The sequence below is a fragment of the Pleurodeles waltl genome, chromosome 4_2 (genome assembly GCF_031143425.1).
Source record: "Pleurodeles waltl isolate 20211129_DDA chromosome 4_2, aPleWal1.hap1.20221129, whole genome shotgun sequence".
NCBI lineage: Eukaryota > Metazoa > Chordata > Amphibia > Caudata > Salamandridae > Pleurodeles > Pleurodeles waltl.
Genome location: NC_090443.1, coordinates 943,827,389 through 943,854,762, shown reverse-complemented (window position 1 = coordinate 943,854,762; position 27,374 = coordinate 943,827,389). Strand labels below are relative to the sequence as shown.

The 27,374-nt window shown below is 44.2% G+C and overlaps 1 protein-coding gene across 3 annotated transcripts in view; it reads right to left on the bottom strand.

Annotated features, from left to right (window-relative positions):
- LOC138293504 (vitamin D3 hydroxylase-associated protein-like) overlaps positions 1 to 27,374 on the bottom strand; it is a 203,123-nt gene that overhangs the window by 71,115 nt on the left and 104,634 nt on the right. For all 3 annotated transcript variants that reach the window (XM_069232744.1, XM_069232745.1, XM_069232743.1), the window contains exons 7-8: positions 12,266 to 12,390; positions 2,324 to 2,449 (exon numbers count right to left, since the gene is read on the bottom strand). In XM_069232744.1, the coding sequence (XP_069088845.1) occupies positions 2,324 to 2,449; positions 12,266 to 12,390 (251 nt within the window). The remainder of the gene's footprint in view (positions 1 to 2,323; positions 2,450 to 12,265; positions 12,391 to 27,374) is intronic.

The window sequence follows — 27,374 nt, the reverse complement described above, 5'->3', positions numbered from 1 at the left end:
TTATGCAAAAGCAGTGCAAACTTCCAAAATACAATTGTATTTTGTAAGTTTGCGCCAATTTTGTGTCAAAAAACAATGCAAATACGGCGCTAAAAAAGTATAACTATGGGCCTAAGTTCTAAACTTCAGGAAAGCAGCTAGTTTTTGCCTAACTTTCAGAATTATTTTGTTGTGCCTTTTGATGTTAACTACAGTAGGTAGTTATAGCAGAGGCCAGAGTTCGATTTCACTCTGCAGTTCTGGCAGAAATTACCATGAATGTGGCCTGTAAGGCTCTACTCCTAAATTGAAAGACCTCCATTTTTAAAGTAAAGATTAGGATGTTGCAAGCTTTTATGCCACGAGTAATAGGGTGATATATGTGGGAGAAAACCCCTTTCCTCCAGAGGACTTAACTACTGGAGGTGGGAATTGAAACAAACAGCCAGAAAGTAGATCACACAACTAAAGTAGATCACACAACGGTTAGATGTAACTATCTTTCACAACTCTACAGGAAAAATATGGGTTTGCATTTAGGAGAAACATTGTTGAATGTATCCAGTTATGAAGCTATTTTGAGAGCGACCACTTTAGCATTGAACTTTGCGAAGGCTTTCCCGCCTCTGCTCTCTCTAGAGTGAAATGAGATAATGAACTCCATTCATTGGACAATGATCATGTACAAAGTTTTCCCAAGTTCTCATAATATTGCAGATTCAAGTTCTACACTGAGGTTTGGTGGAAAGAGCACATATGTACATTGCTTTCCAATCAATTATATTTCAATGATGGTTCAATTACAATTGATTCAAAATTTAAATTACACCCAGTAATAATAAATCTTTGCCTCAACTTTCATGCTGAGGAGGGAATAGAGGGACACATGTATTGGCAATGCTCCAAGCTAGCGGATGACTGGGTGCACTTTTGGCTAGTTAGATGAAATGTGGGATATCTCATTTTATCTAGACCCATTAAGAAGCTTGTTAGGTCACTGTTGAGTCCAGGTGTACATAACTCTCTCTAACATGAGTTTGTTTTATTTTCGGAGGCTTAGTAAGTCCAGAGTAACGCAAGGTAGCGCAAGTTGCTGCCAAGCGTTACTCTGCGTTGAAAACACGTTTCATGGGAGGAGCATGGGCGTTGCCATGAACCTACCCATAGATTTTGTTGCAATCCCAGTTTTACTAACGTAGGTAAACCTGGGATTGTGTCAAAATTGGACATCTTCTCTTTATTTCTCATTGTTATTTCCCCTGTCAACATGTGCTGCTGTAGAAAGAGTAAATGTGCCTCTAAGGATTGTTTTCTTGCAGGAAGGCTCATCGGTGCCTGCATTGGTGCTAGGCAGCACTCAGTGAGCCAGTGCAAGAAGAGAGCAAAAATGTGCCATATCTTAGTCAATATGGCACATTTCGGTTCTCTCCCTGTCACGCAACGCAGCGCAAGAAAGTACATCTGTACTTGTGTTTGGCCCATATTTATGGGCTTTTGGCACAGGGCAGCGCAGCAAGCCACCATTGTGTGCTGCCCTACGTCGAAGAGAAAGGGCAGGAATTTGCCATATTTAAGCAGTATGGCGTATTCCTGTCGTTTCCCATCATGCTGGCCCAATTTTGGCAGCCTAGCACCAACGCAGGCATGCTTGCACCAAGGTGCCTGGGTGTCTGCATTGTAGGCAGGGTTGTTTTTGTGCAGGAAGGTGCCCCTTTCTGGGACACATAGAAAGAGGAAAAAATTAGAAGAAATAAAGATATTTCTCCTCATTGCACCTCCCCTAGGGAGGCGTCAGGTTTTGGCACATCCCCTGGTTTACAGGGTCTTGTAAATCTGAGGATGCGTCAAAATCCATAGGTGTTGCATGGCAACACTCACTGCAATGCCTGTGGAATATCTCCCTTGCACACATTAGGGCAGTGCAGCAATTTGTGCTGCCTTGCCTTACAATCTATGAGGCCATTCAAAGCCACGCAAAGTGGCTTTATGTGGCCTCATACATATGAGTTCAAGGTTTGCGCCATTGTTGCGTCACAAAAAGTGACACAATAGCGGCGCAAGGGGCTCATGAATATGCCCCATAGTCTACAAAAAATGTACATTGGTTTTCTGTTTGGTTTCATGACTAATAATTTCTGGAGCCTTTACTTACAATTTGCTGTTGATATTGCCATCCTTTCAGTCTTCTTAAATTAAAAAAACATAAACTTTCATTGTGTCCTTCATGCCCACACCTAACTCCTGACTTGTGAAGGTAGTGGGTGGTTGGAGGTAGTTCTGCCTGATTGGAAGTTAATTATTTCATCTTTGTAAGGTGTTGCAGTATCAGTCAGTATGTACTCACCGTATGGCCGGCCTTCTCAAGGAGTGTTTTGGTTTCCTGGACTGCTCGTCTCATACATGGAACCGGCATGTTATAGCCATCTGTGTCGTAGTATCCTATCCTTAGTGGCACAGAACTTGAGTAGACCTGGAGGGAAGCAGGACACATATGTATCAAGTATTAATAAAACAAAGTGTTATAGTCTGAATTTTGTATACACTGAATTGTAAACAATTATGTCTAATTTAGGAATAAAGAGCCCGCCATAGTGCATCTAATCAAGTAAGAGTTATTTTTCCATGTGGATTACATTCTTGAGTGATCATATTTCCTTGCATTACTCAAGTGGTTCGCTTGTTATCATATCTTTGCAGGTGATAAAAACTGCCATTGGGGCAAAGGTCAAGATTACGAGTTGCAAGGCACCAACTAGGTGCAGAATTTGCACCCGTAATTACAAGGTACTATGGGCCAGATGTAGCAAAGGTTTTTACCCTTTCTGTGTTTATGGGAAAAAGTGTTCGTACATATGGCCCTAAATGCATTGGCATCCAACTACTAACGTAGCCATGATTTAAACTCGTCTAAATGGGGAATAACTGATTAGACCCAGAATTATCGGGTGGAATGATGTGATGCAGGGGAGAGGAGGAGAGGCAGGAGCGTAGGGGAGCGAAGAGTAAGGTCACAGCAGGGGAGCTCCTCCCTTGCTATGGAAGGAAGTCGGGCTAGACCGGGGATGAGCTCCGGCTGATATTACAGTTCAAGCGTAAAACGATGTCACCAGCTGATGTTTACAGCTGATAAATTAGGTATGGCTTTTCAGCATCCCGGAATTAAAGGGTTCAGGAACACCCAGCTAATCATGATCGGGCAACACAAAATCCCAACTCCTCCGAATTACTGGTACCAGGAACAACGAGGGAGACTCTTCCACTGCCATCACACTGCTCTTTTTGATTACAGATGGGCCTTGTCTATCACACTAAGCTCTGTTTCTTTACTAAACTCTCCTTGCCTCACTCCAAACAACCGAGGTGGTTGATGGGAATATCTCCTCGTGCTCAGGTAAAAAAGGAGGCTCGAGAGAATTTACTAAACATTTGGCTTTTACTCATATGAATTCACTCATGCATGACCAGCTTGCTTGGTTTTCATAACAACAGTCATCACTGAGGGTATGTGCAGCAGTGTTTGTGTGTGTGGATGTCTACGAAATGTATTATCAGGTGTCATCATTGTGACATCATATTGTATAGGTTATCTCAGAGTTCCAACGCACAAGAACTAAATGCCGCTTTGCCTCTGTCATGTCACAGTAAGTCCATAGATTGATACACCCTGATATCTTACAGTTACTCTTAGCATCATTCAGGATACAATCTTGTGTGAGAAGGGCATTCACGTGTTACTTTTAGCTTCAATCAGGATACAATCTTAGAGTAGGGGTTTTCAGGTGTACTCTCTTGAGGACTGTTTGAGCGAGACTGCAGATGCTATGCTAAAGTGGAACACAAAATGTTCTAAAATGACATACCACTGAACACGAGATAACAAAGCAAAGGCAAGTAACTTGTATTTCTAATGAATACTTCTTCCTGCAGATTCCTCATCTCGAAAGACTCAGAAAGTTGTCACATATTTACGTCAGCAATGAGGTAATTAATCATTCCTATAATAGAAAACTTTGTGTAACTATATATCTGAACTTCCGTTTCACTAGACCTACCGTACATCACGATGCATTAACTGAGTTTTTATGCAATATCATAAAATTGATGGAAAACAGCTGGCTGAAAATCAACATGGGGGATACGGAGATTCTAGTGGTCAGGAATGATCCCAATGGCTTGTGTCCTGCCAACTGGTCACCTTCTCTGGACCCTTCTCCTCAAACTAAGCCCCGCATAAAACGTCTGGGTGTTAAGCTAGACTCTAGACTCAAAATGGACATTCAGGTTTCTTCTGTTGTCTCCTCTTGCGCTCTGTATTTTTCCAAATTGAGACATATTCTCCATATTCTGTCAGAAGCCACCAGATGAACTGCAGTACGGGGACAGCACCTGATGCTTACGAGCATGGCAGCACACTAGAAAAGCTTCCACCTTCCATGGTGAACATAGGCCTGAGCTATGAGTCTCTTATTGTTGGTGCCATCAAGAAGCCCCTGAGATGTGAACAGTGGAGGAACCCCACAAAAAGCCTCCTGTAGTGAGTGGAAGTCCTTACCAGCCACCAGGTCACCTCACAAGAAAATGATGGCACATAGCCCAAAAAGCTGAAATCTCTAACCCTACACTCCACCCTTGTAACAACAAAGCCCAACAACCTAATTCATAGTCACCTGGACTGTAGGACCTCTCCTAGTCATCTCGGGGAGCAGCTGCCCTCCAAGCCCCCATTCCTGCAGAGGCCCTCTACAGCACTAGCCTGTGGTGTCAGGAAACAGACGCACTAACTGCTAGTAAAGACCCCACTGGGCCTTCCTCCTACACCAGTGAGACATTCACGTGGTTTATACCAACACTGGTTTGTTATCAAGAGGAATAGAAAGAGGTCATTGATTTATCAGTGAAAGGGTTAACTTGGAAAAGACTTGCAGCCCTCATATACATGTTGAATATGCATTAACCCACTAGAATTTACACTAATTGTACTTTGGAGGTGTGCACATTCTCGAATCTTGTTATACTTTGAGCACCTGTCTGAGCCTCTATACCTCACTAGTGTTAACCTCTTACTGATACAGACAAAGGGGAAGGCAAATATTGAATGTCAGCCATTGGAGAGAATTAGTAGCAAAACCCACACTTCAATGTGATGCGAACCTTCAGGCTGTGAGGGACTTGATCATACATCTCTGATAACTTGGGCTACACCCACCACCACTAACAGATAGTACAAGCATATTCTAACAACTGGAAGAAATGAGACATTACGTAGCATCTTTTTTGACACATACGGTGTGCTGACACTCGTGTTTTGATGCTTTAGCACTGGGGGTCAGCGTGACTCACAACATTTGCTGTAGCGTAATTATGCAAGATTGCAGCAAATTTATGCGTGTTTACAAACAAATATGCAAGGACCGCAACCCAACTTTAAGCGCTGTGTTCTTAGCACAAAATACACCCTTGCATCCACAGTGAAACAGAGGATACATTTTGTGCTAAAAAAATAGTGTATAATGCAACAGAACATGAACAGCAGCAGCCAGCAGCATCTCAGGCTCGCTAAGTTTGTTGATCCTCTGCTGTTGCGGGCTTATTGGGCCAAATTACTCATAATTAGGTGAATGGGTGTTTCTCTTTGAAGAGAAATACCCTAAATTACTCTGATGACTTCAACATAATTAAAATTAAGATTTCAAAATGATCAATAGGTAAAAGATACATTATGTCGAGTGGTACCTACTCATTTGCGTCCAACACAGAGAAACTTTCAGGTTTTTTTTTTAACAAGGGAGCTTAGCCACTGTTGGTTGAATTAGTGGCATGCTTCATCATCAGCTCCTCACCCAGATCCACCTACATATCTGAGTGGGCTCAATCTTGAAAAATTTAAGGGAGCTCTTATTTATATGTATGGGATGTTATGGTAAAAATGCCTAGCGGTAACCAAGATGGAACATATTCTAATTTTATTATGAATAATCAATAATTAAACTGAAGTTAAAAATATATTCCAACCTCCTACATCCGGGCAACATGTTTCAGTCATAGTAATACCAAAAATAGTCAGGTGGCTTTTATCAGGACCAGTCAAGCTAGTGATACCTTATAGACCTATTTTGGAGGAAAAGGGTGTCTTCTAGGCAGATAACTGGTACAGATTCTTTGTTTCTTTGACAAGTCTGTGACTACAAGGACAAACCCTTTCAACTCCAATGGGGCCCATGCAGGAACTGAGACACATATCGATTAAAATTACTTGGTAAAGTACCTCAAGAGGATTGTCAAAAATATGAGCGGCATGCAATTGCGAGTGGTTGATTGTGAATGTTGTAGAACAAATTTTGAGTGTTAGAAAATACAAAAAAACAAATAGGGTGTTCCATCTTGGTTACCCCGAGGCAATTTTTTCACAGTTAGAGTCCTCGTTGACTACATTTTGCAGCCTCATCCTGCTGGAAATTTTCGACTTCCTAGAAAAAGACTAAGCTCGATAGTAGAAATCTTCACTGGGACTTCAGCCAGTGGCTCCCCAGTGATGACACCTCCTCTTGGGGCTCCACCAATTGCCCTACCCCACTGAACGTAACATTAAAATATTTTTTTTCTCAAAATGTTCTTCTAAGTCCGAAGGAAAGCAGGGACTGAGCCCAGTCCACCTCATGTATGTGAACCGCACTCAGTCGCAGCTGGCCATGCCTTTAGACTTTGCCCTGGTCTTGCGCGACTAGATCTCTGCAGTTGGTACTCTTTTAGGCACTATTTTTCACTTCAATTTTTAAAAATTCATAACTTCAGTTCTACTGATTGGACACATGTTGTTTTGATGTCAAATAATTCATTACATTTTACGTTATTTTTTTAAATTAGTTTATTTATTCCCTTGTGTTGTGTTTCCACTGTGTTACTGTTTATGTGCTGGATACATGCTTCTAAATGAAGCCTGTCTGCCTTTGCTCCAGGCTACCTGAGGGTTCAGCACAGGTTTACTTAGTGACATTTGGTGGTTTACCCTGACAATGATTGTGGCTGTTGCTTGAGTAGAGTTTAACTCCCCTCAACCAGCGACCCAGTTTCTAACAGTAGACATTGAGGTTTCCATAAGATCAGGGACTACAGCTGTGGAGGTTATGAATATTGAAATGCATTCTCTTCGCATTGACTTCAAGGACAACTAACTAAGGTGGAGCAATGGATCTAGGTTGTCAAGGCAAGCAAGGACAGACAACTGAACCGGGCAAGGGATTTATTGTGCTTCCACAAGAAAGCAACTTACCTAGAGGACTGCAGTCTCAGAAACACTGTGCATATCCCTGGTGGGTCAGAACATGCTGACAAAGATTACTTGATAGCCTTCCTGACTACTTTTGTTTCTGCAATGCGAACGTTACTTCCAGTACCCCTTTGAAACTTAATTGTGTACATCGAATGTGGTCTCTCCTCAGTTCCTCTTATACTTGCCAGAGACATCGTCTGATAGGCTGTGTATGACATGAACAGGTCAGACAGATTATAATGGATGCAAAAAACATGGCTCCTATATGTACATGACAACAATAGGAAATTCTTTGTGGTAGGTATCTTAACCTACTAATGCCAAGAGGAAAAGGTTCCTGTCACTCCGCCCCCAGTTGCATAAAAAGGATATCAAATAGAGCCTCTTGGAACTAGCAATGATGACCATCACAATCAACATTCACATGATGGAATATGAGGAGTCTGAAGTATTTTCAGTTGAATTAGATGATGCACACATTCACACAGTGCCCCTGACACAAAAAACGGTACAGCCAACATCTGAAAATCTGGACCAGACAGAGGACACCAGACATGAAGAACATCTTCAACCTGAAAAAGGTGATATAGAAATGCTCAACCAATGGAAACTACTCATCCTGAAAAACCTACACAGTCAAGGGATAAATTCTGATTGCCTCTTAAGGTCTGAGGGTGGAAGTGACATCAAGGCAAGGTCCCATAGGATTCCAACACTTCATGCCTCTTGATGCAAAAGGTGCCATGCACTTTTTTCTATATCGACCTGGGGAGAGGCCTGATTACAGTCTCAGACTAGATCCTGGAATTGACTTTACCCAATAATCCAATGGAGCTCCAGAGTTTAAAGGCTATACAGTTTCAGTCCTGAAGGTTTGTGTATAGATCATTAACTTGCAGTCTTTTTTCTTTGTTATATCTGCTTTCTCCGTACTTCGATTTTCGTCCTCTCTTGGTATATTAGCTGCGTAGGTACAAATTCTGGCCAATACATGTTCTTTGTTAGTTTTGAATATATTATCTGTCATACAAAGTATGAGTTAGAGCACAGGGCATAGACACCTCTGGGTGTGCTATCACCGTGGGCCTCAAGTATGAAGAGATTTGGGACACAGAGCTTGAAATCTCCCTCTTCTGCATCTGTCAATTGAGCAACTTTTCTGTTCCCTTGCCCATTTACCCTTGAAGGTTCCCCTGTTTCATCATCAACTGCATCATGAGATTTTTGGGCATACAATGCTACACTCCTGGCAATAGAATTTCATAGCTATTAGGTGATTTCTCCTGATTTGCGTATCTATAGAACATTCCTTTTCTTCACAGAGGCACCCCCACAAAAACCTTACCACATCTTTTCATTTTGTCACAATCTGTCTATACAAACAGCCTACATAACCTCTGACGGTAACCAAAGCCATTAACAACTACCTCTTTTAACATTCACTGCCTGACACACTACATCAAACGTAAGAAAATGCATACACCCCTGAAGGGGGTGAAGGCCTGATATAGCTCTATCACAAAAGACACATTGATCACAGAAGAGGGTGACAAGCTCCACAGTGAATGGTGGGATGGGTTATTCATGTGAACACCGATGCCGAGAACACCAAAAAAAGGTGTGGCAACACCATTTTACAAATTGCTCCTGCAAAAGGTCCTGCAGGAAGAGGTAGATCCAGGATGGAGATATGTGTTTGGAAAACTCAAAGTCCACTGTACTCACTTTATAGTACGATCAATATACCCCCAAACAGGAGAGACTTTCTGTCTATCATACATAGGCTGCTTGTAGCCTTTGGAAAACCAAAGTGATGCAGGGGAGGATTGGAATTTTAAGGTAAATCTTATATTAGATAGTTCCTGCCCGCACCGCATTCGTACCAGATTCGACTATTTATTCTCACAACACTACTGGCTAGACTCCTCTCACAGGCCATTATAATATTGAGTGGGGTTTCAGACCACGATCTCATTGACATCCAGGTTGATATTGACATGCTAATACCACAAAAAGGGCCATGGCAAATGAATATTTCACAATTTAGGGACCCGAAGGGAAAGCTTATGCGCCCACTCCTGCCAACTTCTTGAGGTCTACACAGACATGGTATCATCTGCACCGACACTTTGGAGGGTGGGTAAAGCTTACATCAGAAGACTCTTGTTCTGGGACATTACAATTGAAAAGAAACACACACAAGACATTAGGTTCCATTTGGAATCAGCAATTCACTCTCTGACTGTGGCCTTCTCCCAGTCCAGACACATTGCACCTTAAAAGCCCAGTTAAAAGCTAAAATAAAGGCCCAGATTTACAAGCGGCCTGCACTGCCGATGCGTCACTTTGTTGACACATTGGCAGCGAAGGCTGATGATTCATATCTATAAGGCCACGCAAAGCCACTTTGCGTGGCTTTACATGGCCTTGTAGATAAGGAGTAAGGCAACGCAGCTCGTCGCTGAATTGCCTTACTTTGCATTGGGGAGGCGTTTCCATGGATTTTGATGCATTCCCATGGTTTTTGTAGCACACATAGAAAGAGGAAAACTCCTCTTGGGATTGTTTTTGTGCACGAAGGGTACATGCTTGTTACAAGTTGAAGTTGCATCTTTCTACATTATTTGAAGTACAATGCTGATAAATATAGTTGTATTGTATTCTGAAAACTAATGGACATCTATTAACACATTCTTAGCAGCTATCATTGCATTCAGGCTTGACTACTCTAATGGGCACCTGTAAAGAAAAAAATCATACACTTACAATTATTCACTATCAAGCCACAAGTTCAGTAACCTTTTACTATACTGTCCAGAAATAACGTAAGCATTGTTGACGTAGCATCACTATGCCACCTCTTGGGCATCATTATGATTCCTGCCCTTGTGTCAGATTCCGTTAGGGGCAGTAGGGCAGGCAGGGACTACTGGGCCACAACTGTGATGGTTGGGGTCATTTGGCACTGGAGCCCTGGGGTGCCTCATACTATGGAGTTTGTCATACTATGTATCTGCAAAACTGCAAACTGGGCCAAGTATAACCTTTCTGTACTTGATTCCGTGAGCAGAGGGTCAGCTGTCTCATGCCTCTTAAGGAGGCACTGTGGGCACAAAAGACTCAGAACTCAACAATCAACTGAAAACAATATTTTCACATTCCAGCCTAGTGTTTTTCTTGATTAAGAGAAGTACTTTAATGTTACGGCAAAAGGAAATAAAAAACATGTTAATGTGGTTCCGTACTGGAATTAGTAATCGAGATTATGGGTTCCCAATATGTGCCACAGCAACTCTAGAGTCCCCTTCTCTGGCACTAAGAGGTTTGCCCAGATCCACAATATCTTACAGGGATAGCATGGCTAGGCAACATGCAAGTTCATTAAGCAAACACCAGGGGGTGTTAACCCATAAGTCAGTTTGTGTGATCTTTAGCTAATGGATTTCACATTGGCATCCCTATACCTCTAACACAGGTGGGCCTTTATAGTTCAAGGTACAGTGCCACTCTGTTTCTTTCAGGTCTTTATTACCTGTTTGCTTGCAGAGGATGCAACTTTAGCAGCTACAACTGGTGCACCAGTCTGTCTTCCAGCTGCAGTGTCGTATGTGAAGCAGGACCAATAGCATCAATCACATCTCTCAGGTAAAGATGGTGAACACAGTGGATCGCCTATTTTTCAGATGCTGTATCCTGGGCAGTTGTGTTCTCTGGGTCGGGGTTAGGCTCCCCACCATGATGGCAATCCTCTTTGGCATACTACACGATAAGCAGCAGCAGCACCTGTCTCTCTGCATGCACTGTATATGTGCTTGACCTACTCCAGGACATACCTGGAGTATAATTAAGCCTATTTGGACAATAGTGCTACTGTAGTTTTTAAAATGCAGTTGTCTTACTGATTTGTGGGTATGTTTTAGTTCTGTACTGGTATGTACCCCCACGCTCCTCATCTAATTTCCTTAAACACTTTAAACACCACCACTTCCCCTTGTTATGTCTTACATATTTGCCTGTTATTGCAGTAATTAGCCTGCATGTTTTTTTATTTTCTTTTTAAGTTAACTATATTTATGCTTCAATAACCCAACAACAGACCTCCAAGAACAAAATATATCATCGGAGGAGACAGACTCAGAGGACAACGATAATACAAATTAACACAGAGACTAGCGCCATATCAGACAATCTGCAATAAATAGCTACACCCAGAGCGACAAGGCCTAAGAAGAGGGAGTATCAAGATCCGGACGAGAATAAACACAGGAGGGGGGGAAGGGGGAAAGTAGTTAACTGTATACATGTTTGGAACGAAAACAATAAAAATATATTTAAAAAAAAAAACTATATTTATGCTTCAACATATATTTTTGGAATATATTATTTGTATGTAATATTGTATATTTTAAAAATGTCAATAAAAATTATTTGAACAAAAAAGGAAGGCTTTTGCGAATGGGGCCTACAGTGACCTGGGTAAATAAACGTTAAGGGTCTTAATACGAGTCTGGCCTTCAACAGACTGCTAGACTCCTGGTGGTAGTCATGACCACCGTGGCTTTGATGGTCCAACAATCAAATTAAGAGTTTGGCAGTCGAACTGCCAAAAGACCGCAGTCTCCACCAGGATCAGTGATCACAGGATGACGGTGGTCCTGGTTGTAATCAGCGGATTACAACCTTATTCTCTGCCAGCCTTTTCATGGTGGTTCTACCAACATGAAAAGGCTAGTGGAGAACAAGTGCAGGGGTTCCCCTGCCCAGCACCCTCAAAATGTGAACTGTCTGCTTTGCAGACCTTGGTTTCCACCGGTCATCCCAGTGGGAATGTCGTAGTTGGGCTGACAGGGAGGTCGCCAGCAGAGAGGCGACCTCCCCATCTGGAGTTTGGCAGACAGATGTTTCTGTCTGCCAAACTTGTAATCAGCTCCTAAAAGTTCTCATGTTAAACACAAAATAAGGAGAATGATCCTCTATAAATAGTGACCTTTGCACATGGACTTTAATGTTCCTTACCTCCTCATTGAAGGAAACTGGGGGTACGTTGTGATCCAGGCGGAAAAGTTCCTCACATAGCAGAGCTCTCATACACAGTGCTAGGCTGTCCACATCCTTGGCCAGTGGCCCAAGTGATGGTGGCACTAAAATGAATGAAAATTACATTACTTTCATGATCCATAAAACAGCTGTGTAAAAGTGAAAAAGACAATTTGGTAATAATAGCACTACGTTATTCCCCAAGTGGATCTACGGCTGATTTACTGACCAACACCCCATCACCTATTTTTACAAATGCATTATCTAGTAGGTCAACCATTGGTTTCTAGTGCTTGGGTAAATGGGGGGTTCTCTGACAAAATACTGAAACCCAAAATTTCGTGCTACAAAAATATTGTGTCAAAAAAATCGAGCACAAAAATATAATTTTCCTATACCTATAATGAAAATACAAAACTTTTGAAAAAAATATCATTTTACACTAACATCGAAAAAGATATACAAAAATATTGTTTATATATAGTTAAAAATAGTAAACATTATATATTAAAATGTAATGTAAATTAAATATATTTAAATAATATAAAAAATATAAATAATTATTTAATATGTATGTGTGGATGTTCATTTAAACATATATAATGTAAAACCATTATTAAAATAATAATTTTAGTTATTATGATAATTCACTATTTTCTTAATGCAATAATATAACAAGAAGATATATATATATATATATATATATATATATATATACAATAAATAAAAAACCATAACAAACTGTAAAATATTTTTAAAAAATGCCAATTTACCTACAATATAAAAGTAATTTTTACTAAAAATATTTATTAAAACAGTACTAATTCAAAAAATATAATTTAAAATACACAGAAACATAGAGACTGGTTACGAGGCTGGTGGTCCTAGGCCCCCCAGCCCCATGGTGGCAGTCGGACCGCCATGGATGTGGTGGTCCGACTGCCATATTACAAGTTTGGCGGGTGGACCAGCCTAAAGATTGCGGTCTCCACCAGGATCATAGATCCCGATGTGGTGACGGCAGTCAGTTTTGCAACCTGCCATGGCGGCGCTGAACTCAGTGCCTCCTGGCGTGCTTGCATCAATTTTTGACACAAGGATGATTTTAATGCAAAAAAATGAAAAAAACTAAAGTTCAGCTAACAACAGCTCCTTGCAAATAGCACTTAATTACACAAATTGGAGTAATTCAGAAAACTTCATGTATTTCATAATGTGAAATTCCCCAAATTACATAAATTATGTAGGTGTAATTTAACTTTCACTCAGGCCTAAACATAATCTAAAGATTACTTTTCTTTAACCTGGATGAAAGAATAAAATTCTACTTTAGGAGCCAGCATTATACAGTTCTGCAGAGCTCCTGATAGGCATGACTGCCTCTACCACAATCTGAAGACTACTTTCCCCAGAAGATGTAAGTATATACTACTTTTGGATGCAGCATTATGGAATTCCAAAAGATGCCCTGATGCATTGCCTACCTGTGACATAATCTAAAAGCAACTTCTCCATTCTCTGAATGATGGGAATAAATTTGACAGCAGAATGGAGACCTACAAACTCTATATGATTTTTGATTTTTTTCATTAAGGCAAGTTAACACAGATGATCGGATAAGTCAAGGAGCAAGAAGTCAAAGTGTTCTTCAACTTCGCCTTGTCCGTCGGCTGACGAGATAAAGGAGCGTTGGCGTTCTAGGCCTTGTTCTGAAGAACCTGTGCATGGGCCACCTCCGCGCCTCCCTCAGTTGCCGGGAGCTGGAGTGACCCCTGCCCAATTTCATGAAATCTATAAGGCCATGTGCCTCATTTTTGGGCAGCCTGACTCCACTGGAGCGCCTTTGGGCCCCGTGGAGTTGGAAGTGACTCTTCAAGTTCCGCACCGGTGGCTTCCCGCCAAGGTGCATCCATGGATGCAGTCTAGGTTCCAGACTGGCGTCAATCGTACCACCCTGACCTTCCCCAACACTGATCCCAATGATCCTGGCACCGCTAACGCCCACTGGCAGCGCCACCCCCTTCTCATTGCTGACTCCATCATGGATCCAGATGGGTATCATAAAATGCTGACTCCGGTGCCAGTAGCGGCCTTGCCTCCTATGTCAGATCCTGAGCCCCTTTCATTTGGGCTAGATTATGGTGAGGAATGGGAGGGTTCGCTGGACCCTTTAGAATACCAACTCCAAGACCCTATGGACTGGCGTGTAGACTTGGGTGGGGCCAGCAAACTGGACACTTCTTCAAATACTGGCTACATGGCTACGGAGGAGAGGCTTCTTATACTATGGTGGTGAGGAGGGCAGCTGAGGTCTTGGACCTTGAGCTGCCCTCTGTGGCAGTCAGGAATAATCTCCTGACAGTGGTGCTTCAGCCTGGGTCGTACCCATCAGAACCTACGCTCCCCTTTAATAAAGCCCTTACAGATGTCCTACCGGGTACATGGTCCAAGCCCAGCACAGGGGCTCCTGTAAAAAGGACAATCGCCCGCCGCCATCACCCTGCTCTAGGGGACCCAAACTTTCTGATGCAAATCCCTACCCCTGAGAGCTTGGTCATCCAAACCTCCACTTCCGAGGGCCTGTTCCCTTCCACACCCCAGATAGGGAATCCAAAACATTGGATACACTTGAGAAGAATATTTTTTTCTTCCATCAGTCTAGTACTGTGGTCCAAGGACACCACATGCCTTTTGGGCTGTGGGGCTGCTGTGGGATACCGTTGCGCAAGTGCTGCAAGGGCTATCTCTCAGGCAGTTGCAGATGGGAGAGACACAGCAAAGTTCTATCTGTTGTGGACTGCACACGACCGATTCACTGGGCAGAGCAGTTTTACTGACAGTGCCCTTGAGGCGCCATGACTGGTTGAGGACATCTGGCTTTTTGGGGAATGTCCACGCTACCCTCATGGACATGCCCTTTGATGGCACCCGTCTCTTCAGAGACAAGGGAAACTCAGCACTCGAGGGCTTCAAGGATTCTCAGGCTAAGGCCAGGTCACTTGGCCTCGTGGTGACCACTCATTCCCCTCAGTCTGCCTTCTCCCTCGGGGCTACAGAAGGGGTCTTTAACTGCGTCTGTTCCCTGCCACCGTATCGTGCATGCTGCCTAGTCTCTTTGTGGCTGAGGATGTGGTATCCACTGACATTGTGGGTCAGGCCTGACCAGGCCTACTCTGATTCCCCGTTTAGGGCCAGTTGGAGGAAGGTTACACCATCACCTCCTCTGCTGGTAATCCATCATGTTAGACAGGTGGGTTTTTCAGATTTTCTGAAGGAGCTACTCCCTCCCTTTTGAGTCTATCCCTCCATCCATGTCACCATCATTTGATCGGATAATGGATGACCATTTATCCCTTCTCCACGAGGAAGTTACAGCTCTCTTGGCCAAAGGAGGTACAGAGAGGGTTCCTGTGCCAGAAGTAGGTTGTGGTTGCTATTCCCGCTACTTTCTGGTACCCAAAAAGGACAAGGGCCTCCTCCCCATCCTAGACCTTCAATCCCTCAATCTCTTCATCAAAAAAGGCGAAGTTCAAAAGGCTCACTCTGGCTCAGGTTCTATCTGCCATGGACCCAGTAGAATGGATGGTAGTGTAGGATTTGCAGGAGGTTAATTCCATATCCCCGTCCTGCCTGTCCACAGATGTTACTTGCGGTTCACAGTCAGCCACAAGCACCTTCAGTTCTCTGTGCTTCCCTTTGGCCTTACCAGTGCCTCTCGAGTGTTCATCAAGGTGATGGTGATGGTTGCAGCTCATCAACGCAGATCAGGGGCTTCAGTCTTCCCCTATCTCGACAACTGGTTGATAAGCGAGGGCTCACCCCAGACTGTTGTCTTCCACCTCCAGACTACTGCAGACTTGCTGCTTTTCCTGGGGTCACTACAAATGTGCCAACGTCACACCTGACTCCCTTTCAGATGCTGCCTTTCATCAGAGCTGTTCTGGACACAGTGTTGTTTCGGACTTATACTCCTGAGTGGCGAGTCCAGGATATTCAGGCTATGATACTGATGTTTTAGCATCTATCCTGGATTTCGGTGAGAATGAATGAGGCTGTTGGGCCTCATGGCCTCCTGCATCCTGCTAGTGACACATGCCATATGGCATACACAGGCTCTTCAATGGGGCATGAAGTTCCAGTGGACGCAGCATCAGGACAATCTCTCCGACATGGTCCAGATCGCAGAAGGAACTGCGCACGATCTGCAGTAGTGGTTAATAAACTGTGATTGGGTCAGAGGCAGATCACTCTCCTTTCCTCAACCAGATCTGCCAGCAGTCACAGATGTGTCGCTACTGGGATGGGGCAGCCACCTTGGAGAGGTGGAGATCAGAGGCATCAGGTCTCCGGCGGAGTCCGGACTCCACAACAATCTTTTGAAGCTCTGTGCAATTCAGCTAGCATTTAAGGCACTCCTTCCCTATATCAAGAGGAAGGTGGTGCAGGTGTTCATGGACAACACCACTGCCATGTGATACTGTAACAGGCAGGGTGGGTTGGGGTAAGGGACCTTTTGTCAGGAGGCTGTGCACCTCTGGGAATGGCTCGAACAGCAGGGCATATCCCTGGTTGTTCAACATCTGACAGGCTCTCTGCATGCCAGAGCAGACAATGTCAGACAAACATGCTGACCAGATCACGAATGGGATCTCCATCCAGAGGTGGTGCAAGGTCTCTTTCAGCAGTGGGGAGAGCCTTGGCTAGATCTGTTTGCCTCCGCAGAGAATGCACAAAAACAGCAGTTTTGTGCGTTGAGTTTCGAAGGCAGCAATCTCTCAAAGATGCTTTTTATCATGAGTGGAACTCAGGACTCCTGTACGCCTTTCCACCCATACCACGTCTGCCCAGAGTTCTCAAGAACATCAAGAATGACCGGGCCCAAGTAATCCTTGTGGCTACAGACTGGGCATGGAGAATCTGGTAACCCAAACTGTTGAGCATGTTCACTGATCCTTCAATCAGACTGCCCCTTTGGGAGAATCTTCTGCTGCAGCAGCAGTGGAGCGTTCTGCACCCAAAACTCTCCACTCTCTGTCTTCTTGCGTGTAGATTGAACGGCGACAGTTGAAGGCTTTTGAACTTCTGCGAAAAGTCTATAATGTAATCTTGGCAGCCAGGCAGCCCTCAACCAAAACAGGACACGCCTGTTGTTGGAAAAAGTTTGTGACATGGTGGGCAGACAAGTCTGTTGACCCCATTTCTGGACCTCTCTCTGCAGTCCTATTGTTGATCCTTTCTATGGCCTAGCAGGGCTCTGCTATGGACACTCTTAAAGGTTATTTATCAGCTATTTCTGCATTTCTGAGGCTTCCTGATCAACCTTCTTTATTTAAGTCTCCTATTGTTAGTATTGTTAGTAGGTTCCTCAAAGTTCTCACTCATATGTTTCCTCCATCCCCATTCATTATGCCCTAATGGGATTTGAATTGGGTTCTGACATTCTCATGTGCGCTCCTTTTGGGCCTCTCCACAATTATCTTCTAAGGCTTTGCACCTTGAAAACAGCCATCCTTGTGGCCATTACATCTGCCCACAGTGTAAGTGAGTTGCAGGCATTGTCATCTAAGCTGCCCTTCCTTTCCATCTAGCCTGACAAAGTGGTGCTCTGCACTAGGGTCTTTTTTCTACCAAAAGTGGTTACGCCCTTTCAAGTAGGAGAATCCATCAACTTGCCCACATTTTACACCCCCAACATCCCTCTAAGGAAGAGAAGAGACTCCTCTGCCTGGAACCAAAAAGAGTGTTGGCGTTCTACCTTGATCATAAATAACAGTTCTGGGTGGATGATCAACTCTGTCGATTATTTGGGTACGAAGAAAGGTCGGCAGTGCAGAAGCGAACCGTCTTCAGATGGGTTGTACTCTGTATTAAAATCTGCTGGGCACTGGCCAAAAAGCACCTGCCTGAAGGTTTGCGTGCTCATTCTACCCATGCTACAGCTGCAACCACTGTGTTAGCATGTGGAGTTCCAGTCCTTGATATCTGTCAGGCCGCCACATGGGATTTCCTGCACATGTTTACTAAACACTCCTGACTGGACAGTCAGGTCCGTAGAGATGGGTACTTTCCCCGTTTGTCCTGCAGGACTTTCTAGTATGATATTGGTTTGCAGACTCACCTCGGGAGATGGTATTTCCTGGAAATCTATTAAAAGGTAAGGAATCTGCAACTAGAAGTCCCTATCAGATGTACAAGTTACTTACCTTCTGGCAGAGACATGGGGGGTAATTCCAACTTTGGCGGGCGGCGGATGCCGCCCGCCAAAGTAACCCCGACGAAAGACCGCTCCGCGGTCACAAGACCGCGGCGGCCATTCCTACTTTCCCGCTGGGCCGGCGGGTGCCCTCCAAAAGAGCGCCCGCCGGCCCAGACGGAAAGCCCCTGCAACATGGAAGCCGTTGCACCCGTCGCAATTTTCACTGTCTGCAAAGCAGACAGTGAAAATCCTGCTGGGGCCCTGTTAGGGGGCCCCTGCACTGCCCATGCCAGTGGCATGGGCAGTGCAGGGGCCCCCAGGGGCCCCACGACACACGTTCCCGCCAGCCTGTTCTGGCGGTGAAAACCGCCAGAAACAGGCTGGCGGGAAGGGGGTCGGAATCCCCATGGCGGCGCTGCAAGCAGCGCCGCCATGGAGGATTCCCCCAGCCGGGGGAAATCCGGCGGGAAACAGCCAGCCGTGGTCAGAATAACAAAGGAAGCACCGCCAGCCTGTTGGCAGTGCTTCCGTGGTCGCGGGTCAGAATGACCCCCATAGTCTAGTTTCAGATTCCTTAGCAGCCCATCCATCCTCCCTGCTCTGCAAACTGATTTCTAAGGACAGGGACTCCCTTTCAAGGCCCTAGTTTTGACACACCAGTAGTCAGTGTTCTTCATGGCTCTGTGCTTCTGGCAAAGTCGTGAAAAGAAACTGACGTCAGCACACCATAGTGGCGCCCATATAGGACCCGCAATGTCATATCCGGGCTGGACGGTGCCAACGACCGATGTAGAGCCAACAGACACACCTAACGGTACACAGGGGTACTGCTTGGACAATTTTCCTGGTCCAGCTGACACCTGGGGGAAATTCAAAGGTAAGAAATCTGCAACTAGAATATGTATCTACCAGATAAGGCGTTACCGAAGGTAAGCAACTTGAGCAGTTGAGCAGTAGCTCAGGGACTTTACCATGCACCTAGCACAAATTATAACCACCAATACCCCCAGGACTCACTATCCCCAAAGAACAGTGTTATAATCCTCAAGGAGGAAAGTTGGCTTAACAGCCAGAACTAGGGAGCTGGGATTGAGTTTCAGCACTGGATCAAAATCCTGTTATTCTGTGTCATTGGCTCAACATCCTGTGATTCTTGGCAAATCGCGTAGCCTTCTTTAACAAAAAAAATCTGTCCTTGCCTAATGTAATCTGGTGGTTATGTAAAGCACTAAAATTCCTTTGGGCCATATTTGCGCAATATAAAACTGAAAACATTTCTATAAAATCAAATCCAAAACTGGACGATACCTACAATGTTGAATACGCATACATGTCAGTTCATAGCAAAAACCTTGTGAAGTGGCCATAAGGTAATATACTTGGTGAAGAGGAAACACATCAGAAAATCATTTTATTTACAGAATGGAGTGGAAAGTAAATGGTAATGCCAGTGGGCTGCCCGCAGGCTGCACTGTAACATGGACAATTCAAGAGAATTGAACCAGACTTTAACCCAATAAACGTTATGCTGTTAGTGGGATTTCAAAGAAAAACTGAGTCAGTGTGGCCCTGAATTAATAATAGAGTAACACACCAGCTCGTCAGTCAGGCACTGAACACCACTAAATATTTGGTCATACTTAAAAGTAGAAGCCTGATGTATCTTTAATTGTAGTGTAGCATGCGTATTAGTAAGAGTTCTAGTATGGTCTGTTTCCATTAAGCAGTAGGGGTCACTTGAAGGACAGTTTTTACTGTCTGGAGAGGCAGCACCAACCACAGTAATTTCTTTCCTCATAAACCTACTTGTTAAAACCTTATCATGGTTACATAAGGTTGTGTCACAAAATTGGTGACGAGTTCCAGCCAGAGAACCCATTAGATGACTGCGAGAACATGAAGTATACGGTTGGTGAGGGGACCCACAACGATATGCCTGTGAGGTTGTTCTATCCCAGTGATGCGCAACGGTTTCATAGTTCATAAAAGAATATCGGAGAGCCACAAAGGCAATACGAATCTTCACAAAAGTTTCCTAAAAAAATGTCCTACTGTGTCATGGTAAGATTCGGGGTGAATCGTCAAGCGGGGCTGAGAAACGGGGGGGGGAGTCAACAAATGGATGGAATTACACCAAATATGGCAGAAAGCTAGCTATTGGTCCATAAAGTATGCTTTTTATAATTTGCTGTAAATTTGTTCAGTAGTTTTTGAGATATTGAAGGAAAAGGAAATATAGATATCTGGGCTGAGCCTAAGCAAAGATCTCATGGTAAGATCTGATTGGTTGTCAGCACTTCAACAGGAAAGTGCTGGCAGCTATCTTGTTACCAATATACATGATAGCAACCCATTGAAATGCATTGTAGTGAATGACAGGTTTTGAGGGTCACAAATAGGAGAATGTATAAAGGGCGAAAACAGGTTTTAGTTACAATATAAATCATTTGTTGCTAGGGTTATTTTACCCTGTGAAAAAACCTCCTGCTGGGGTTTCATGAATAATGTGTAAGAGAAAACTGTTTCCTCGTGATTCTGTAGAAGGTGCTCCAAAAGCTAAAATGAGAGCATATTTTATGTAAATCTTTCTCAGACATATAAGAATGAAGTCTGAGTAAAACATATCCTTCCACCACAAAAGGAGCAGCCTGTTGGTTGATTCCTCTCAGAGTGTTCTAAAGAACAACTAGAGAGCTAACAGTCTCACTTATGTGTGGCACACCTGAAGCCGTCTTGACTGAATCATACTGGTAAAACCTCAAACATTTAGGGCCAGATTAAATTGAAAATGAAGTTGCACAGCGCTGCGTCAAATTTGGCAGCATCATGCACTGTCATTTTCACAATACATGGATACTCTGTACTTAATTGAATACAACGGACTCCTGTTTTTTACCCTGCGCCAGCGCGAAATTTGCTGCTGTGCGCCAATGCAGCCATCCCTGTACCATAGTGCAAGCTGTGTTGAGGGGGACATTGTTTTTGTGCAGAAAGGAACACCTTCCTGCACAAAAACAATCTTAAGTGATGATTTGCTACTTCTATGTGTGCTGCAAAATGCAGCACACATAGAAAGAGAAAAGAACTAGGGGAAATTAAAGCATTTCTCCTCGTTGTGCCACTCTAACGCCGCAAACTCTTGTAAATCAGGGGGAACGTCAAAATGCAATGGGTGTTGCTGTGGCATGCCCACAGCAATACCCATTGCACGCCCATTCCACGCAAAGTGCTGTTTGTGAATGAGCTGTATTTAGAGGGTGGCGTTACACCACAAAAAGTGGCTTGACGCCACCTTGTAAATACAGCTCAGGGCATAGCGCCCCCAGAGCGTCACGAAAAGTGATGCTCCGGAGACGCTAGGTGCTCTTAAATATGCCCTTTAATTTAGAAAGGAACAAAATGAGGGGTTTCATTCTGTCATCGAAATTATGGTTAGTGCTGTGGAAGGAAAAAGTAGGAAACATTTTAAGTGAGTTCTCAAATACGCTCCTCTTCTATTTCATTTAAACATTCTGACATATATACTGAAACATGCACTTTCAACACCAGCAACAGACGGCCAGCTAACTCCCTGTGATCAGGAGTTTACTACAATGTTCTCATGAGCAACTAGAGTGCTAACATTCTGAATTTATGCCAAAAATGTGGCACATTTGATTGCCATCTTGATGGAATTGAAGTGGAAAACTGAGTGCATTTTCTACTGAGGATACTGCTGTAAATGAGGAGATTAGGGAGCTTCCTAACAAAAAAGTCCCCCAAAATGGCCACCAGAGAAACAAGAGCCCAAATGTAGCACAAATATCATTCTAAAGTAGCCCAAGTATAGCTTAGTGGCAGAGGTGTGCAAAACACCTATCCCCAGATTTTTACTTTTTGCCGCAAAACTGCGGTAATGCAGTTTTGCGGCAAAAAGTTTAGTGCCGGCTTGCGTCAATTTACAACGCCAGCCAGGCGCCGTATTTATAGAATGGTGGAAGCCGGCGCTAACCTTGGGCTAGCGTCTAAAAAAAAAAAAACGCTAGCCGGGTGGGGATGTCGGTATTGGGCGAGGAGGTTGTGTGCCAAAAAATGCAGTAAGGCTAGTTAGCGGCAAAAAAAAAAAGAAATCCCGTTGACCAGCCTTACGTCATTTCCAGGCACACAACAATCCTAAAACATGACTCCTGTCTTAGAAAAGACAGGAGTTATGCCCACCACCCCAATGGCCAGCACAGGGGACCAGTGTCCCCTGGGCATGGCCATTGCCCCGAGTGCCATGCAGGGGGCCCCTTGTTAGGGCCCCTAATGACACTTTTAAAAAAAAAACTAATACTTACCTATACTTACCCTACTTACCTGGGATGGGGTCCCCCATCCTGTGGTGTCCCTCTGGTGTGGGTGGGGGTGTTCCTGGGGCTTGGGGTGGGCACCTGTGGGCCCAGTCCACAGTGTTTGACCATGGAAATAGGTCCACTGACCCAGGTGTTAAATAATAGCCTAAGCAAGCTTAGCGGCATTATTTGGGGCCGCATCCCACCCGTTCGTCATTTTTGCACGGGGATAAATGTGGCGCTAGGGGGATAGCGCCATTTTTTGGATGGGAATGCCTACCTTGGATCTCATTGACACAGGGTAGGTTCACGCATCCAAAAAATGGTGCAAACTCCCATATTTTGATGCCAAAAAAATGATGCAAATGATGCAAATTCAGCGCAAAGTATAAATATTTTTTTGCAGTTTTGTATAACGCAGACTTGACCCGAAAATAGTGGAGTGCTTTAGGGGAGCATCAGTTACATTACACCAGGACGCATTCTTTTTGGACTTTAGGCATGGGGAGATTAAGTGATTTGCCCAGAATCACAGGATGTCGAGCTGACGTCGAAGCTCAAACCTGGTTCCTCAGTTGAAAAGTCTGCAGCTTTGGCTGTAACCCCACATTCTCTCCCCTAAGTGTAACATACAATCAAGTGATGAACTGGATAAAAAAACATCAAGATAGCAAATAGTTTAAAAGTGCTTGGTTGCTATTAAAGAACTCAGAATATATGACCTCATTTTAATTTTTAGTGCACTAACCATGAAAAAAGGGAATGCTTTGGGTACCACAGTTTTGATTGCATCAAGATGACGTCAGGCATGCCACACTTTTGTAATAAATGAAGAATGTTAGCAATTTATTTGTTCATTAGAATACAGTCGGAGGCAGATATCAGAGGTACGGACTCAGGTAACTGAGGGAAGGAAGTAGGGTGCAGAGGCAAGAAGTTGACCATGCTGGGCAGGCAGGAGGGTCAGTGGCAACACAACAGACCATGGAGGGCAGAGGAAAGGGGGGCAAGGGCAACAAGCTAACAATGCAGGACAGGCAAGAGAGGCTGTGGAAATATATCAGACCATTGAGGGCAGTAGGAAGAGGCAGTGGCAGTACAACCATAGATGCTAACAGACCTGATTCAGACAGGAGACTCTCAATGTTTTTGAGTCCAAAAGGGTTTTATTTTACCTGAGCAATGCAAAAGGATGAAGGACAGAGTGCTGAAACATTTCAAACACTCACCCCCAGTCACAGACCAGAGTTTAATCCATCGTTCTTTTGTTGACCTAGCCATATGCAAATCAGTCTTGCCCCTGTTCCCCATGGGAACAGGCCAGCCCGAACTGCCAGGAAAGGTCCTCTCTGGACAGCAAACAAGCATCCTGGGACTGGCTTTGGGGTATTACCCCTCATCAGCCAGGCTAGCTTGAAACCAGTGGCACAGTGAGCACGGGACCCACATCTGGGCATACCCTTCCCACTTAGGGCGACTTTAGCAACACAAAAGGATGATGGATGGAGTACTGAAACCTTTCAAACTCTCACACTCAGTCGCAGATCTGGGTTAATCCATCCTTCTTTTGCTCACCCTGCCATCCCAGTTTGGCTGAAGAGGGGTGATACCCCGAAACCTGTCCTAGGATGCTTGTTTCTGGAGATAGGTAAGGGTTTTAGGGGTTGCAGTAGCACAATACACCACAAAGGGCAAGTGGGAAGGCAGTGCAGCACAACAAACCATAGAAATTAATAGGGAGGGGATAGGGCCATGCACATGGACAACAGCAAGCAGAGAGGAAAGAGACAAGGGAAGCAAGTTGACCATATTGAACAGACAGGAAGGACAGTTGCAGCATAGCGAACCATGAAGGACAGGAGGTAGGGGGCAGGGGCACGACAACCAACCAGACAAGACAGGAGAGAGGGGACAGGGGCATGCACATGGAAAACAGAGGACAGGGACAAGCAGACAGGGCTGGAGCAGCAAGCTGACCATGATGGGCAGATGGGATGCACCACACACCATGGAGGGCAACGGTGAGACTATAATGGAATACACTCAGACAATGGAAGGAAAGTGGGAGGGGGTCAGGAGCAGCAAGCTGGATGACCACATAGGGCAGGTGGGAGGAGTCTGTGGCAGCACAGAAGGCTGTGCATGGCAAGCAGAAAGGTTAGTGTCCTCACAACAGCCATGAGGGGCAGGAGGGAGGGTGCAGGGGCATGTACAAAAGACCATGGAGGACATAAGGGTTGTGTAGGGGCTGGACACAGACAAGAGAGGGCAGGGGAAGGGGCTTCACCACAGACCATGAAGGGTAGACAGGAGGAGTAGTTACAGCACAACAGCGAATGGAGGACGGAAAAGGAGTGGCATCAAGAAAGGGGATAGGGGCATGGAACTCGGACAAGCAGGGTGGAGCTGGCAGGGACAGGTGTCAGTCATCTGACCATGCTAGGCAGGCTCGAGGGGCAGTGGTAGTTCAACAGAACACTCTGAGTAGATAGGAGGGGCAGTGTCAGGTCCATGGAACATGGCGGGCAAAAAGGAGGGAGCAGGGGCAAGCACACAGACATCGGAGGGCAGGGGGAAGGAGGTAGGGACAGCAAGCTAAGAACAGAGGCTAAGCAGGAGGCAATGATGGGGCACAGAATTGAGCAACAGACGGCAGGAGGAGTGAGGACCTCAAGCTAAATGGAAGCCAATGGCAGCACAATGGACCATGCAGGGCAGGAGGGAGAGGGGTGTTGCATGGACTTGGACAAGAGAGATAGGGCAGCAAGCTAACTGTTCAGGGCAGGCAGGAAGGGCAGTGGCAGAACAAAGGCCACATAGGGCAGTAACGAGGGAGCAAGGACATGGACCTGAACAATTGATGGCAAGGAGAAGAGCAGGCAGGAACAGCAAGTTTGGGTGGGGGCAGCGCAATGCCAGGCCAGGCCCTATGTCCAACTTTCTCCACCTCACTCCCACCATGCATTGTGATAGCTATGTTTCTTAACATTAGCAAAATCCAAGAAATTCACTGAAAAAAACAAAGGTTATAGGGACATTATAGTTAGGAAATAGAATTAAAAACTAAAACCTTAGAAATTCAATTAAAAAAAAAGGTTACAGAGTATTTTAGATAGGTTTAGATTTTACACATACAAAACCATAGAAATTCAGCTGTCATAGTTAAAGTTATTTCAGGTAACTATAACTCGTGCCCTAAGGTAACTATAACTCACACTCTTGCCATGCATAGCTAATTACCCCACATATTACATCATTCATTACATCATCTACTTTATAGTATCATTGATATTTTCACTGCAACCTTTGCAAGTTATTGATGAGAAAACTGTGTGTGTGATTGTCAAGATAGGATGGGTAGACGTTGTAGACCAAGTGCAGAATTTAGAATCAAAAGGAAGGTATTTCATCTCATGGTGGACTAAGGTTACTTATATGCTATCATACCTAGGGAAATGATTGTTGCAGAATGGCCAAAAATGATCTTACTTCCCAAGGACATCAACCATTGTGGTTATCAAAGGGAGAAAATGTACATAATAGGATACATGCCAGCTGAGATTGAGTTTCAAGACAGATGTGCTGAAGGGAGAGTAGTCTGCCAATGGTAGGGCGGGAACAGCAATATGATTTACACATAATCATGAATCCCAGAGCTCCTAACCAAGCCATAGTGATTGATGATAATATAAGGTACTAGTAGAGTATTTTCAAATGAAGTGGTTATACTGAAACCTTTGTTCATAAGACCAAGATTAAAGTGGGAGTTCTATCAGTACAGCATAGAATGCAGAAATTATGCTAAATGAGTAAAGAATTTTACTGAGAAGGCAGAACATGTAAACATTTATTGAGGAATGGATAAAGTTATGTTTGGGGAGAGGAGCAACAGAAATGCTTTGAAAACATAAAACATGATATTTGTGATGCCAAAGTTTTGACTCTTTTTAATACAAATCTCACATCTATTCTCACAGTAGATGCAAGTGATGAGGACATGGGAGCTGTGTTGTCGGAAGTTTACAAGGGTGGAGAAAAAACAGTAGCATTCGCATCCCACTGTTTAACAGGTTCTGGAATTACACTCTTTCATAGAGAGGGTGGTGTTGCATGCTGCATGGGCAGCAGAATTTTGTAGGATTTTTTTTATCAGGGTTTCCTATGATTCTACGTAGAGATCATAAGGCAAAGTGTGTGCATATTTTATATGGCCAATGGGAGGGGTTGCTGCTGAATTCAAATATGCTTTAGTTGCGGTAGATATATATTCTAAAGGGCTGGTAGTGTATTTTATGCAAGAAATCACTGCAAAGAAAATGATCAAGGTGTTGGACTGTGGAGTATGTTCTTATTATCCTAATTAGGCTGCTGGATTCTGGCCGCAGAAACACCCAAACTGTCCAATCCCACACCATGTGACAACTGTCGGCCTAATCTGGTTTTCCGGCTAACTAGTAGCACCCCATCTCTGCCCAAGAATAGGGATGATTGTGAAACCGGGCATATGACAGAAATGACTCCTCAGGGGTATTGTGGTCCATTAGATCTCCTCCTATTCTCTCAGTTAGATTAGACTCAC